Source organism: Chamaea fasciata, unplaced genomic scaffold (genome assembly GCF_029207755.1).
Source record: "Chamaea fasciata isolate MVZ Bird 193981 ecotype frontalis unplaced genomic scaffold, bChaFas1.0.hap1 SCAF_7, whole genome shotgun sequence".
In the NCBI taxonomy this organism is placed as follows: Eukaryota; Metazoa; Chordata; class Aves; order Passeriformes; family Sylviidae; genus Chamaea; species Chamaea fasciata.
Genome location: NW_027094092.1, coordinates 27,872,530 through 27,889,435, shown reverse-complemented (window position 1 = coordinate 27,889,435; position 16,906 = coordinate 27,872,530). Strand labels below are relative to the sequence as shown.

General features: G+C 37.6%; 1 protein-coding gene across 1 annotated transcript in view; it reads left to right on the top strand.

Annotated features, from left to right (window-relative positions):
* The window catches only part of SIPA1L1 (signal induced proliferation associated 1 like 1), a 195,459-nt gene that overhangs the window by 148,993 nt on the left and 29,560 nt on the right, over window positions 1-16,906 (top strand). The window contains 5 exon segments of the mRNA XM_066186979.1: window positions 271-374; window positions 1,146-1,303; window positions 4,946-5,522; window positions 6,624-6,898; window positions 10,456-10,731. Coding sequence (XP_066043076.1) covers window positions 271-374; window positions 1,146-1,303; window positions 4,946-5,522; window positions 6,624-6,898; window positions 10,456-10,731 — 1,390 coding nt within the window.

Sequence of the window (16,906 nt, the reverse complement as noted above, 5' to 3'; positions counted from 1 at the left end):
CTTAGGTAGGCTTTCTTCAGGGTCTTCTGGTCTAAATTCTGTATTCCTAACAAGTTTTTGTCTTGGAAAAGTATGCAAAAGTCCACAGGCTGTCATTATGTGACACTTGCTTTGGCAGGTGAATAAACGCTGAATAAGTTCTTACTTGCTGATTTTTCAGCTAGGATTAATATCAACTCTTGTTCTGCTGATTTTTTTTTAAATAATAATGAAACTTTGTTTTTAAACTTCTTTTTAATAATGCTTTTATTTTGTCTTCTTTAACTGCAGCTGATTCAACAGGTACTCACTCTCTGTACACAACATACAAGGACTATGAAATCATGTTCCACGTTTCTACTATGTTGCCATACACTCCAAACAACAAGCAACAGGTAAGATGGGCTCAGAAGCAGATGAACTATTGAGTCAAAATCCTTTTGTCAAGATCCTTTATTTTCTCTTTTTGTTTAAACTGTGTTATACTATTTAGGCTGAACTGTTTTGTTACACTGAAGTACCTGGTCTTGTTAAAAAATAAGCCGTATTGTTTTGTATGATGTATATGCATTTTTTTCTAGAAATGGTGCTTTGTACTTCTCCAAATAAAATAGACATTTTTGTTTTACAATAAAAGATAACATAATTCTTTTTAGTTTGCTTTTGTACACTAAATGTTCTAAAACTTGGTAACTCATTTGCTCTTGTCTTGTGTTTACTGGAAGAAGTCTAACAGGAAATAATTTATAGCATGTCTTAAGGACAATGACAACTTACTTTCAACTTCAAATAGAACCCACCACTGCCTTGTAAAAATGTATGAAATGGGGGATGTTTTCCTGCTTCCGTGTACCACTGATTACTCTTGACACTCACAGGATTTGTTTTCCCCCTTTGTTTAGCTTAAAATTTTCCCTTATGAGTTCACCCTTTATGCTACATACAGAAATGAAATTGTTATGAAAACGACCGTTCCTGAAATTTATTAGGCGAACAACTAATTCTGGTACTTGTTATATAACCCTCAATTGTTTCAATTTTCAGCTTGAAGTGTCACTTGGGGGAAGAAAATGAGCAATAGTAATTTATAATAGTTTTGTAATGAAATTGGAGATTTGTGAGAGGTCTGTTTTAACCTTTTTTTTTTTTCACCCCCCTCGTTAAAGCTTCTGAGAAAACGACATATTGGAAATGATATTGTGACAATAGTTTTCCAGGAGCCTGGAGCACAACCCTTCAGCCCAAAGAACATTCGATCTCACTTCCAGCACGTCTTTGTCATTGTGAGAGTGCACGGTCCCTGCACTGACAGCGTTTGTTACAGGTACCTATTGCTGCAGTCACTGAAAATATGCAATTTGGCTGCAAAGCCAGCTGTCATTCTCCTCTTGAATTCTCAGCAGGGAGATGTAATGAAAGATGAGGGTCAAGGAGGTTTTGAGTCATGTGAATTTAGAGCTCTTTCACAGAGTAGACAGGCACACGAATATGTACATGAAACACGCCCAGTGAGGAAACTGCTGCTGTCAAGTGTGAGTACACACACACCCACATGTGCACATATACACGCATATCAAGCACTTGGAAATTATTTTAGAATTGCCTTCTCACTTCCTTTTTATTCTCTTCATTAAGAATATGCTAGAAGAATATTTTTGTATTGAAAGAAATTGAACAAAAACACTTCCACTTTTTGCTTTGATAATTTGGTCATCTGAGCTTATGGTCCATTTTTTAAAATGGAGACAGTTAACAAATGTGACTTAGTCTTTCAGGAAGAAGCTAAGCTCTCTGACACGTCTTAATTTCTTATCTCATTTCAGTCTGACAAAGAAATGACAGAAAATTATGCAGTAAAAATCAAGTCTTAATGTGACCTTAAAGTCAGTATGATTAAAATAGAAAATGGTAATTGATTGTAACATGTAATAAAGAATTGTAAGATGATATTTCTGTTGGTATAACTTTTAAAGTAAATTGCAAGCATATAGAAATAATGTTTTTGAGTTAAACTTCTTTTTACTATCAGTGAAAGTTCTTACTTTTATTATATACTGAACTCTTAAATTATTTTCATTTTTAAATGTTGACTGATCTCAGAAAACTTCTGTAAAGCATTTTCATTTAAAATATGAAATGTCAGAGCAGTGGATTTAGAGCATGTATCTTGAAATGAGGTAGCCTTAGAATTAACTTGGTTTTGCTGAAATACAAATATTCATTTAAGTAATTAAAGCAAGTGCTTATTTAGAGGAAAATCTAGGGCTGCTGTGTATGAGTTGGTGTATTCATTATTTTTTGAGTGCATACAGATGACTTATAGGCTTTTCTCTCCTCAGAAGTTTTTGGTGAAGTTCACAGAGCATTTCTGAAATGGATGCTGAACTTGGTACATGTATTTACTCTCCTGGACTAAGAATGTTCATGTTGATACTCTTTTTCAGGCAGCTTATTGAAAAATTCAATTGTTGCATAATTTATGTAAACACGGCTTGTTCTTAAACTCTTAGACATACGTATTCAGCTCATACCCTGCGCAGAAAATGATTTTGTGGCAAAGGGAGCTTAGGAAATGTGTCCACAATGGCTGCAGATGCATCTTCCACTTGAATTGCATATTATGTGCAACATAGATCTGCTTTTGTCTGTTACTTTAACTAATATGACTGCATGTATTTTCTTCCTTTTAAAAGGCATGGGAAAGATTGATACTTGCTCAACTGTTATAGATTAAGTACCTGAGGATTCTGTTTTTGACCTTCAGGCTCCTGGATCACCTCATTTTTCAAGTGTTTACAACTACAAGGGCTGAAACCTCATTGGTTGCTTAATTGTAATTTTGGCTTTAGTCATGGTACAGGCCTAAATTTTAAGGGGAGGGGAAACAGGTATGAAAAATAGTTGGGAGAATGTCAGTGTTTATTTTGATTCGTAAGACCACCAGAACATTGTATGTTCTCTATACTGTCATTAAGATTGAAATGCTCTTTTTTTCTCCTGTCTTCTCAGTGCAAACACTTGATTTAAATTTGTAGAATTCTATTATGAAAAGTTTTTCTAGAAAACTTTTGAAAGTAAGTTTGACCTCTCTTTCACTGAATTATTTGGAGCAGTTTCATGGATTCATAATTCTAGACAAAACAGGAAACCATATAGCATAAAAATGTACTGGAATTTATATTTAAAAACTACATAAAAGGAATAAAATCAAGCACTGTCTTGGCCAGTGGTTCTCTTTCCCAACTAAGATAAACAATGTTTCAAAAGTCTGGCATCTCTGAGCATTGCTCACTCTTTAAAACTTCTCTAGCATGTGTTAAAGATTGAATTCTTATCCCTTTGATTCCTGACACTGAAAACTGAACCAAACAAAATCTTACTGGTAGTTTCTTGCAGGTTTTCATTGCATCCAGTAATTAATGTTTAAGCTTCCATTTCTTAATAACAGACCCTTCAGGACCATTAACGATGAGTTAGATAGTTGCTTCGTGAGCACCCCCTGTTGCATACTTGGAGATATGCTGGAATACGTTCGGAGGAAATATGACAGAAATGACATCTTTCAATATCAGTTGTCAGAAAATACAATAAAAGGAAAAAACCTAACCAAAAAACAAAACAAAAAAAAAAAAAAAAAAAAACAAAAAACAAAAAACAAAAAAAAACACCCTAAGCAATTCAAAACAGCAAAAGCAAAACAAACAAACAAAACACCCTACCGTTCAAAACCAGAAGATATGGTTATAGATTGGGTGATTAAATTTTTGTTCTTGGTGTTCCTGTATGTCCTCTCAAAAGATTTACTCTGAAATCTTAGTTACTGATTTTTGGCGGGGGGGAATAAACATAATCTCTGGTTATGTTTAAGAATTCAGATGAAATTAAAATGTGAAAATAATACCAGCCAGCGTTCTAAGTGAAACACCACATACTTTTCTAATGTGATCAAGTTTTATCCTATCCTTTGTTTCCATTACCATGGTGTCTTGGCCAAAGTTAGATAATGCTTTTTCAGATCTAATTACAGATATGTGGCAAATCCTGTTTGAACTGTTGGAACATTTTCTTGTCACAAAACTATCGAAGTAGTTTCAGTCTCTTAGGATAGTTTGCCAAGTGAATGATATTGGATTGGAATGTCGAATCTTCAGTGGTTCCAAACAATTCTCATCTGATTTATATCGAAAGAGAATTGACAATTGAGAACAGCTAAGCTGATCCCTGTTGCCTAAAGCAATATTACTGTCAGTCCATCACTTGGTACAGGAACTGAAAGGAGGAGTTGAAAAAGAACATATCTGTTTCTACTATGTAACTCTGAACTTGTCAGAAGCTTCTGATTTCTGGTATTTTTAGAGTCGTCTTCTGTCATTGGCATGCAATATCAGCTAGTGAGGTTTTCAGTCCAGAAATGTAAAACAGTAGTGTGATGTATATATGCATTCAGTCACCAGATGATTTTCTCCGTGGAACTGGCCTTGTGAGATGACTTCATTGCCTTTGTCTTTTTAATGTGTTCATTTAATCTATATTTCTGGTCTTGATCATACACTTGGCACTGCTTTCAGATGAGCCTTTCAGCATTAAGTAGCTACATTCTAAGCTAGCCTTTCTCATAGTGTGAGCTAGAAATTTTCTTTTTATACTGAAACCAAAGAAAGTTCAGAGCTGCCATACGTGACTGATTACTTATTTTAAAAAACCCCTACAGTTTTGTACTTGAAGCTCTTTTTAAGCTTGTGGTACTGGGAATGACTCAAAAATGCCTATATGTGAAAAAGTGACCTTCTGTTTATACAGTAAAGAGGGCATAGCCTCCACACTGGCAACATTAATACGTAAATTTAGTCATATTTCTGAGAAAAAAAAAGAAAAATTGATGGAATGTATTGTCTGTAAGCAAAAACTGCTGAATTTGCCTAGAGTGAAACACTCTGTTTCTTCCTTGTTCTTCTATTTCATTTAGTGTTGCTGTGACAAGATCCAGAGATGTACCATCCTTTGGCCCACCTATTCCAAAAGGTGTCACATTTCCTAAATCAAATGTGTTCAGGGACTTCTTACTAGCCAAAGTCATTAATGCAGAGAATGCTGCTCATAAATCAGAAAAGTTCCGCGCGATGGCCACCAGGACCCGGCAAGAGTACTTGAAAGACTTGGCAGAGAAGAATGTCACCAACACCCCCATTGACCCTTCTGGCAAGTTCCCCTTCATCTCACTTGCTTCAAAAAAGAAGGAAAAGTCCAAACCTTATCCGGGAGCAGAGATCTATAGTTCTGGTGCTATTGTCTGGAGTGTCCATGCAAAAGACTACAGCAAGGGTATGGAAATAGACTGTCTCCTAGGCATCTCTAATGAGTTTGTAGTCCTCATTGAGCAGGACACAAAAAGCGTGGTGTTCAATTGCTCCTGTCGAGATGTGATAGGGTGGACTTCAACCGACACAAATATCAAAATATTCTATGAGAGAGGTGAATGTGTTTCTTTGGAGAGCTTCATCAGCAACATTGATGACATCAAAGAGATCGTCAAAAGGCTGGAGGTTAGAATGTGTTCTCTTGTTTGGTTCCCCTTCTTTGCTTTCTCCTCTCACCCCTCGGCCAAGTAAAGCATCAATGTAAATAACGCCTGGGATTCCTAAAACTATTTAAATTGTTTATCGTGAAATTTATAAGGATTTCCCTGCTTCCATTTCTCAAAACTGAATATTGTTTTCACCTTTATCAGGTATCAACTAGTCTCAGCTGGCTGTGTTTGTGTGGAAAATGTATTAATGTATTAAAAAGACTGGATCCTTCAGATGCATAAGTTGCTCCCACACAAGAACAGAAGTGTCACATTATTTCTTCTCCTTGTCTTCCTTCCCTTTCTCTGTTTCATAGGCTTGCTGTATCTTGTTTCAAATGAATCTGCAATGTCTTTCAGACTAACTTGTTGTGTTGCCAGCGGGGTGCAGTCCCAATCCCCACTACAACCCTCAGATATTCTCTGAACGCATGCGATAAACTAAAAATGCAGTGAATCATGGTATCTCCCCATAAAACATCTGTCCATGCTCATTTTATATCCAATTAAGTTATGAAAGAATGTGCTACATTTCACTCTCTTTCCTGTAATTTCACAACTGTAGTTGTATAACAACCAGAAAAAAAGGAAACCTAAGCCTTATTAAATTGCTCTTGATGATGTTCATGCTCATGGTACATGGAATAGTTGGCATAGTCCCCAGTTTACTGTGCATAGTAGCTGTGTACTGCCACATTCTGACTGAAAAAGTATTTTTGCCGTTTTCTGAGAGCCAGAAATGGAGAATGTCTTTTGGTTACTAAAGTGTAAAAGACAGAGATGCTTGTGTAACTCCGTGTGTTTTTCTGTTTTGTGCTGCCATGTATCTTCTAAAATTCCTGTGGTTGCAGTAAAAATTCCAAGGCAGAACTTGAGTAACCAGATTCTACTGAAAATATTAGTTTGAGCAACAAGACAGATTTCAGCTGATTATGTACCTAGGACTGCAATATGTATCCCTTGATCATGTCCCACCATGATCCTTGGGAGTTGCTTATTCAAAACTTGAGCCTCTAGACCTTTGTTAGCCCAGGAGGTGTCTCAATGCATTAAATCCTGTCTCCATTTCAATTCCCAGCTTGTGACCAAGGGCTGTGAAACAGTGGAGATGACTCTGCGCAGGAATGGCCTGGGCCAGCTGGGTTTCCACGTGAACTACGAGGGCATCGTGGCAGACGTGGAGCCCTATGGCTACGCCTGGCAGGCGGGGCTGCGCCAGGGCAGCCGCCTGGTGGAGATCTGCAAGGTGGCTGTGGCCACCCTGAGCCACGAGCAAATGATTGATCTGCTCAGGACATCAGTTACGGTGAAGGTCGTCATTGTCCCTCCCTATGAGGACTGCACACCACGCAGGTAATTTTGCAGTAGCTGTGTTTGCTCTGAGACTCTATCTTGTTTTGTGGGAAGAACCGCCACAGTGTGTTAGCCTCCAAAAAAATGTGGTGTGATTATAATACAGCGTCCAATATCTTAAGGCTGGAAGAAGAGAGCAGGAAAAACTGCTCATATTCAGTCTCTATGCCCCCCAAATATTCATTGAATACCAAAATGTAATAACATGTCTGAAGAAGTTCATGTAACCATAGAATTTAACATGGAAATTGAACACCTTTTTAGTCATAATTGTGTGTTTAGCGTGCATCAAAATTGATTGTACACGTTCCTGCTTGCTTTCCCATTTGCTGGTAGTTTGTAATGCCCGTGGATATAATTCTTGAAAGCTAGGAATGGACTTACATGCTTTTATTTTCACAATAAGGGTTTGTGAGGGTTTATCAAAGGTATGGATCTGACCAGAGAAATTGCTGCACATGGTAATTCTTTACTCCGTAGATCTTGTTGCCTCTCTCTCACTTCCCATCTGTACTAAGCCTGAACCTCATGTCAATTATATTGCTGCTTTTATAGTTTAAAACTGTTGTTTCATCAGAAATAAGTAGTAATGTATGTTTTTTCCTTTAACTGGACATTAAGTCCATCCATTTTTCCCGCATTTCCACTACAGCTTTGATAATTTTTATGAATTCTCAGTGTTGTCTGTAGCCTTCAGCCACATCACTAAGTCTAATTGCGTATTCCTGACATCCTGTATTTGTATCCTAGAAATGCTACTATATGATTTAAGTGGAATGATGTTTAATAGAGTAAATTTGCCTGCAGGCTAGCTGAAGGCTTGAGATAGGTTTGCCAAAACCAAGTACAGTTACCAAAGTTCAAAGGGTCCTTGGAGTGAGAGACCAAGAGACCATTTTTGCACTGCTCTTTTTAAATTAGTCTATACCTTTGAAGGTGTAATGGCTAAATCTTTGTATACTTAAGACTGGAGCTGAATTTTAACACATATTTATTATACTGATATGAAATTTTCTGTGAGAAAAGATCTGGTACTTGTGTAAAAGAAAAATCGATGTTTGTTTTTACTGTAAGCAACGTGAACTCCTTTTGTAAATGCTAGCAAAAGGAGCAGAGAGAAAAGGAGTTTTATTTGTCCTTTAGTTGTCAGTGGAAGATTGAATACATGTCAGGGATTAAAATGAGCAGTGGCATAAGGTCACTCATGAGATATTTGGAAAGCTTTTGTGCAGTATTTAGCAGCCCGAGCAAATGGAAAGTTCAGCTGCAATCATCATGAAAGGATTAGAGCAGAAAAATCAGTGTGGAAAGCACAAATCCTATTATTTCTGAACTAAATTAAGTACAGCCAAAACAGGCTTACTCTTAGTGTATCCAAACCCATAGCAGTAAGAGAAATGACTGCACTTTTTGAAATACTGTACTCAGAGTTTTGTTGTTGCTGTCTAATGAGCAAATGTTCATGGTGGGTTACTACTAGTTATAAAATTCCATGAAAGAACTTTTGATCCCCCCATTTTCTCTATCCAAAATCATGCAAAGTTCAAGAACTGTGTCTTGAATTTGTAGCTATCCTACACGTACTACTAGAGACTTCAGTTAAGTATTTGCACAAAGCAATTTCTCTTTTGGCAATCAGTTTTCTGCAACTTGGAGTCCTTTCGTTGTGTTCTCTGGAGGTCACTGAGTATTTCTGCAGTAATTTCTGTGGACCATAACTAAAATGAAGATGCTTTCTGCATGGAATACTACGTTCATATGAGAAGCAGTCCCTGTCCTAATAAATTGGTTGGCATGAAGTTGGAGGAAGATCAGGGGTGCAGTAAGATAAGCTGACTTGGCAACAGGCACATGTACAAGGTCACATATCCAAAATGTATCCAAATACCCCAATTCACGTTCTCATGCCCTGTGCAGAGGCAGGCCTTGTTATCGTTAAGTCTCTATTAAAAGATTGCCACTGAATTCATTTAGTGGACTGATTGCTGACCTTGAAGCTAAGGACACGGCATTAAGAGGAAATTGTGCATTCGTGCTTGTTAAACTGTAAGTACGTTGCGAGGGGAAGGGGGGAAGAGAAACCCAAACTAAGTACATAAGCACCAGGGAAAGAATAGCAGAGACATAAAAGATGAAGAGAAAAGAAAAAATGAAGGCTATCATTATTGTAGTTCAGTTGTGTGTGGCCTTATCTGCTGATCATCCCTGTCTGCTGGGCAGTGGATCCCATCAGGGTGGCCTGGGAGACTTTCAGGGAAAGCTGACCTACGTGTGCTTCAGAAGCGCACCTCACGCTTTTCAACTGATAATTCAATTTAGACATCAAGGGTAGAGGGTACACCCGCGTAAAACCACAAAATTAATATATTGTGGGCAGCAAGACCTCAGCAATGATTGCTTCACTTTGTCTGTTCCTATTAGACTCCACAACTTGCTTATGTCAGCATGGCCAGATAACAAGTTCTGTCTTGTTTTTCGTTTTTGCAGGGAAGAGATACTAATATTTCTCACACCTAATGGTGTACTTGCTTAGAGGAAGAGCTGTGGGTTCAAAATTTTGCACTGATTTTTTATTTTTGTTTGCATTGGTGAATGATGTATGTAGATGAAAAAATCATGAATAAAAAATACTCAATTAGTATTCACTCAGATATACACATTTGTCAAGAGAAATACCAAAATTATTCTTACTGGAGCAGAAGATCACATCTTTTTTCCAAGAGCCTCATTTGAAATGTATGCAGAAGCTTGCCCTGCTTTTTATGTAGGCTGTATTAGCTTATGTCCTAACCAGATTTTTATGCTGTGCTGTTCCTCAGGAAGCAATGGGCATCTTTGGGGTTTGGCATCTCCAGTTTCTAGCAAGTCTTTTCATAATGTGCACATGTATCAGCTGAGGTATTCCAAAGCCAAAAGTGTTTGAAAGTTATGTGTAGTATCTTATTTCACGTGACTCGTGTCTTTCAATGTCTGTATATCAGAAAGGTGTGTCTCAAAAAGAGCAAACATTTCAGGTCTTACTTGTCTGGGTGCAGGTAAGTTCTAAAGCCCATGGCTTTTTTAAGAAGGGGAGATACCTTTCTAACGCATCCTTTTAGCTTTTGTAGCCCAGTAATCAGATGAAGAGTATCAACATGACCAGCTGGAATGCCGGAATGGATGGCTGTAAACTCCTCTGGAGGGATAGATAAGGACAGGCATTGGGTTAGGCAGTGTTTGATTGTCATGGGGATTCAGTGATGATGACCACAGGGTTGTTAATGGGTGAGGATCAGAGGAAAGGCCACCAAGGCAGATTCCATGGTAGTCTGTTGCTGATCACTCACCAGGACAAAGAGAAAGACTCTCACCATCACTAGTCCTTTTTCTTGTGTGAGCCTTCTAAAATTTGTTAAATAAGTATTTCTTAAAAGGAAAACGTCATGCTTTCATAGAATTGATTCAGCTTCTGTCTTCAGATTTCTCTGCTTGTGAACAGGATGGGTTTTTTGTTGTTGTTGTTTGTTTTTGTGTTGTTTTTTTTTTAATAGCTGCAAATTAAATTTTTTCATTCCCAGGAGTTCTTCAGAAAACTACCGTATGCCAGTGATGGAGTACAAAGTGAATGAAGGAATGTCATATGAGTTCAAATTTCCCTTCAGAAATAATAATAAGTGGCAGCGAAATGCGAGCAAAGGACAGGGACCTCATGTGGCTCAGGTACCATCTCAAATCCAAAGTCCAGTACCGTCTAGGATTAGCTCTGGAAAAGGAGAAGGAAAAATGCCACCCCCAGAACGAGCCAACATTCCCCGAAGCATCTCCAGTGATGGGCGCCCGTTGGAGAGCCGGAGGTACGTGTCTTCTTCACAAATGGCTTTTCATCGCTGCTCTGAATCTTGCCTGGAAAAATTCACAGGAGTTTTATCTAAGTGTCTGAAGACTACTTTTAATCTTGGTTTTAATTAGTCAAAAGACAACATGACTATGAGAGAAACAATAGTCAAAAGGAGAAATACCTTTCCTGGCACGATTAAGCACAAAATGAAACAGGCTGGGATGTTTCCCTGTGTTGGATGGTATTCTGAAACTGCTGTATTGTTATTTAAGTTTTAAATTACAGTCAGAGTTTTAGAGCTAAGTGTTTATGAACTTCTGCTTTTTGAGAACATAAATCAAAAATTTGTCTTGTTCGTAGGCTTGGTGGAATCACCTAAAGCACCCAAGGCAGAAATAGTATCTGACAGGGTTTTTAGCAGGAGAATTCTGACTAGTAAAGAAAGCAAATTTATTTGATTGGGGAGTGTTCAGACATTTTAGGCTAGAGGAGAAATTGTTCTAAGTTTGGATTTCTCCAGGGTGGTTTGGGGTTTGTTGTTGTTTCTTTAAACAAGAAAACGATTATTAGGATAAAGGTACCAGATCCATCACGACACAGTATTTTCATTCTTTCATGGAAGAAGATGTATTTGATTGCATTCAGATGAACTGTTATTGTTTTGATTATCTATACAAATCTGTTTCTGAATTTGCAATGAGATCTGTGGAGGGAAACAAGTTAATAGCTTGTATTTCTTATTTTGGACAATTCCTTAGGGGGAAAAAATTTTAGACACGTTCTGATTATCTTTGTGGATGAAAAATGTAAAGCAGTTCTAATGAGATGCATATTGTAGAAAATGTGAAGGAGAGTTCTAATGAAACACTTAAAATCTTTTTCACATCCTGAAGAACTGGGGATGGAAAAACATGTTCAGAGGTGGTACAGCCAAGACCAAGAAACTACCAAGGTGAAATTGAAACTCCTGTGTTGGATACCTTGTTAGAAAATTGCAGTGGTTGCTAAGGACTTAATATTCTTACTTTCTTTTTCTTAAATATATACTTAAAAAGCTCCCATCTGTGGGAGTTGGAAAAAAAACCTGCAACACCGAAGGCACTAATAATTTCACAGACAACCTGACTGGATTGCCTGTTAAAAGGTTGCGAAAGCCACTGAAATTGTGGCCTTGATTCTCAAATTATTTACTTGGACCAGCGTAGAAACTGCATGGCTACAGGCTATATCTGCCTGTTAGAGCTGAAGACAGGCAGATGCTGGATTGGAAGGAACAGCAGCTGAGCTGGTGGTGTTTTTTGCTCTCTCCAGGGCTGAAAAATCTCCTTATGTAGTTCCAGAAGGCATAGTAATACCTGGGAAAAGCTTAAGGCAGTGACAGACTATCAGATGGCATTGAGTTGCTGGTTTTTCCAGACGCTTCCATCTCGTCATGGTATTACCCAGGGAGCCTGGGAGCTGTCTTGAGTTGGCTTGTGTCAAAGAGAGAGCCTTTGGCTGCCCTGAGAGAAGGGCTCTTAACAACTGTGTGTTCCTTGTGCATAAAATTGTTTACGGGCAACATCACACACCTAAGGCCTTCAAGATTTATCCAGTCTCCTGGAGGGGGTTATGGCCTGATAAATGCTTGCAAAGTGAAAATTATATTTTCTTAGTCAGTATTTGTTTTGAAAAAGTGAAACTTTGACTCTTCATTTCCTTCATTTTCAGGGCATGTAGCTGTTGTTTTAGGGGTTTTTTTCCTCTAGGCATTCTTTTAAGTATTCTTCTTCTTATTATTCAAAAAGGGTTCTGTTGGATCTTTCATCCTTAAAAGTATATTATCAAAGTGACTTAAATTTCACTGGGAATTTTTCTGGATGCTTGTAAAATGTCTTCTCTCATCCTTCTGGTCTGCTAAATATGTTAGTCTTGAGTGAATGAAGTTTAAATATATCATCACTTGCATAAGGTTAATGTCTTAGTTTAAGTGAAGAAATACATTTTTGTCATTTTAAAGAAATACAGGAGGGGGAAAAACCTCAACAATAAGCTCACTGTAAGACTCATTTGTCTTTTATTTACATGATAAAAGAAAGCTTTGCTTTTCAGGAAGCTCAGATAGCTCTTATTGTGTAAAGTCTTAAAATCAGCAAAGGTGGGTTTTTCATAGCCCTCTTAACTACTGTCTCATTTAGTTTTTCACCACAAGTTTTCATATTTACCCTAAGGAACACTGAGGAGGAGGTGCTGAAATCTGTGAATGTTTCTGGTGCAGGCAGCAGTGATGGTGCTCTGCTGTGCTTTGCTCCCTTTAGTCCATTTAAATATGTTAGAAATAAATAAAATCTGCGTTACCAGTCTTGAGAACAGGAGGATTTTACTCCATATTCTTCATATTGTCTTCCCATAGAGACTGCTGTTGTAGGTGAGAGAGTATGTTGCTTGACAATCCCTCATTCTCAGAAGGAAGACAAATTCCCAGTCCTGTGTCTAATCAGCAGAGTACATAAATTTGCTTTTATTTGGATTGTCTTCATTTATGCAACTTACTAGTTTATTTTCCATGATCTTCACAGTGCCTGGATCCTTGAATGTAGTCCTTATTGATATGGGTGTGTATTTGTAGATAGGAAAAATAACCCATAAGTTTATACATCTTAAAATAAATCTCTAATGTTACTGCAACATTAAGACTGAAGAATCTAATAATATAAATTGAATAAATCCCAAGTTATTTCACAATATTGATTAGTCCATGTGGGATACTATATAGCCTATAACCCATAATGAATATCAGAAGGATATGTTAAGGAAAAAACAATAAACTACATATGCTTGAAGTAAACCAGAGCTAATGTTATTGGAGAACATGTAATTATAGAGCTTGATTTTTTTTATTTCCCTCCCTCTTCACAGTTCTCAAGTTTTTTGTACACTTGGTTTCCACATTCTATCCAGAAACAATGTGCAAGGAAAGGAGAGGAGATAATGGTAGATAATAATCTGTTCTTAATTAATTAATCATAAACTGGATCCAGTTTTAACCAGAACTTGATTTGACAGACATTTGAAAAAGTGTAGTGATTTCAAAAGTGATTTGAAAGTCGGTGATCAAAGCATGTTGAAGACCCAACTCTGGACTTGAGCACTTCAGTCTGCAGTTGAGTGCTGTTGGATGAAAGCTCAAGGCTCTTAACCAGAAAATTTCTGAGCACAGTCAGTATTTTAAACCAAATGGAAAACTGAATTATGGCATGACTCTGGTCACATGCTGGCAGTAAAACTCCACAGTGTGGAAATATTAGAACAATATCATTGATTGTGTTTATGTCATATTAAGGACTTTGAAGCACAGTCTTGCCCTAAGACTCTGTGCTTATTTGAATAATGCCCATGTAGTCAGTGATAGTAATTATACCAGTTGTAGTTTATAGTTTAATTCCTGCAGGTGGATTCTATTTTAAACTGTTCCCATATTACCTAAAAATCCTAATCTGCTGCAGTTTATCTTGGATCAGTGACATTTTTCTGAATATAAACAGGTGTCTGTGCACATCTTGCCACCTGTCAAGTCAGCATTGTAGTACACGCACTGCCTGCCTCACAGAGTTTGGAGATATGTTATTTAAATGTTCTCATATAACATTCTTCAAATTAGAACATGTACTAACATGAGATTATATTCCACACACTTCCTACCAGCTCCAGGACCTAGAGATGGATATGGAGTGGAAAAATCAAAGGTTTGTTGGTATGCATGGCTGTGTGATCAAACTCTCGTGATGTAAAAACATCTGAGAAGAGCCATGCTGTATTCATGTCAAGATTTGGTCTTTCTTGTTTGACAAGGGCCATCAATGGGGACCAGGGAAAAACATAAGAAATGCTTACAAGTGTAAAGGAAGACTCTCTACCAGGTCTGTCATTCCCCTGGCTGTCTGCTGTGTAAGGTTGTCTGTGGGTTGCTCCTGTAGTGCTGTGGCTGGTATCTCTTCATTCAGGTTCCTGCTAGTTGGTCTCTTGGTAGTTGTAGACCTCCTACTTGTTCTTTTGTTATGAGGGATAGTGAGTAATCACTGTTTGCTTGGTCCAGTGTAATTCATGTTTGGATGAAGTGAAGCAGAGAGGATAAGTTTCTCTATAATCCCTGGACCAACAGAGCTTGTTCAGTGTGTCTTCATACTCAAACTCTTCCATACTTCTGGTGTCCCACTGCCTGCCTCTTTATCTGTTCTTGTTACAATATGAGTTTTCTGAAAGGTGATGATCAAATCGAAAGCCAAAAACTTGAGAAGGTACAACATGATTGATTGATAGCATAATTGCATTTTCTGTTTCATTCACTATCCCCTTCCTCAAATTTGCTTGGCTTTTTTCCTTTTTGAATGGAATGGATTGGTTTCCTTTAAACATGAGAGTATTTGAGACAGTGTTTGCAGGGAATTGTTGTGGCTCGCAGTATTATTAGGATTGTAAAACTCAAACACATGGAAGGTAAGTATGCCAGAATTAAGATTTGCTGTGCTGACTTTTTCAGAACTCTTGTGTTACTGTGTATTCAGATGCTTCTTTTGATTAAATTACAAGAATTTCTTTTAATAGAGGACATCTGCCTCATTCAGTTCACACAGTGGATGCAGCTCATTAAAGAAGAGCTATTTAATTTTTTTTTTCTTCATTACTCTGTCCCTTATATACTGGATGACATTTAAATCCTGTTGTAAAGATGCCATTACTAATTCCCTTCTAAGCTTTACAGTGCCGCCCATTACTACAGCTTCTGAATGCTTCATGGGTATTAATTAAAGTTACTTTTGAAATTTCTTGTATGAGAAGAGATGTCTCTGGCCCTCTTCAGATTAAGAACAAAGGTAGAGAGATAAATTATGTTCTAATCATTTGTTCTGCTTATTTTGGCCAGCTCATATTTGGAAATGTGCCCAGCATTGTTAATATTTCATATATTCAAATTATAGCCTCAGTTGACTTCAGCTGCTTTAGGAAGATTTCAGCTCAGAGATATAGTAGGCCTTGGAATCAAATAAGGCCTTTGAAAAATTAAAATTAGCTACAACAAATGAAAAATCGTCATTCACAAACACAGTAGTGGTCACACTGGAGTGCTCCAGCAAGCGCAAAGTAAGAATTCAGTTTCCCAAGTCACCACTGACTGTCAGGCCGTTTTTCCTCTTCTGCCAGCCTGACCCTCCTTTGCATCTGAGCTCTTGCCAGAGACGTTGTAGCACAATATGGGAGCTGTGCCTGCACAGTTTTACAGGAAAAGGCACCTGTGTATGATCTTGTAATTAGACTGCCTTAGGCCATAGGCACAGTCACCTGGACTGACATTTTTCTTATGATGTGTGTGCTACATACCTATGCAAACTGAAGACGTGGGGAAAAATGCAGCTAATGACATGGAAATTAATTTATTAAGAGCAATAATGCTTTCAATGCTTTCAATGTCTGTGTTGTCATATTAAACAAAATAAATGTATGCCAATTCCACTCACTGCCTTCACAAAAGATGATGTTCTTCCACTACTTGGCAAGACTCAACCAGTTCTTTCAGGATGAACTAGATCTGTTTTCAAACTAAATCACGCATGGGGATAATCCCAGTTCTATTGACTGCAATGTAATTGTATCTGTTTAATGTAATGGACGCTTGGCCTATTTTTAAATTCAGTTGTGGGACTCATGCACTTAACCGTTTCGGCATTTCTTCTTAAAACTCTCTTTTGAAATAGATAAGACCTTGCTTTCGTATGGTTTTTAATTATAAATAAAAGGCTCAGATTATCTTAGCTATAGGGGCATACTGTTAGCAGAACACAATACACCTTTTGTCTTGGGAAGTGCCTTTCATCAAAAGATTTCAAAGCAGCTCAGAAAGTCAATTTGAACTAATTTGCTCTAAAGTTCTTTTCTCTGATACGTTTCACACAAAATGAAATGTCTCATGGTATTAGTGTGTTTTAGTGCAATTGAGACCAGTACTAACAAAAACACACTTCTGCTTTAAATAAAAGAATGTCCTACCTGACTGGTTGTTCATTTCTATTGTTCAGGCCACATTTATAATACAATTATGTTTGCCCTCAAGGTCTTTCATCTTTGTAAATGAGTGAGAACTCTGACATAGTTCTGAAATCTTGATGTTCCTTCTGAACAGTGCTGTCACTTTTGGTAAGGCATAGGAAGTAAAG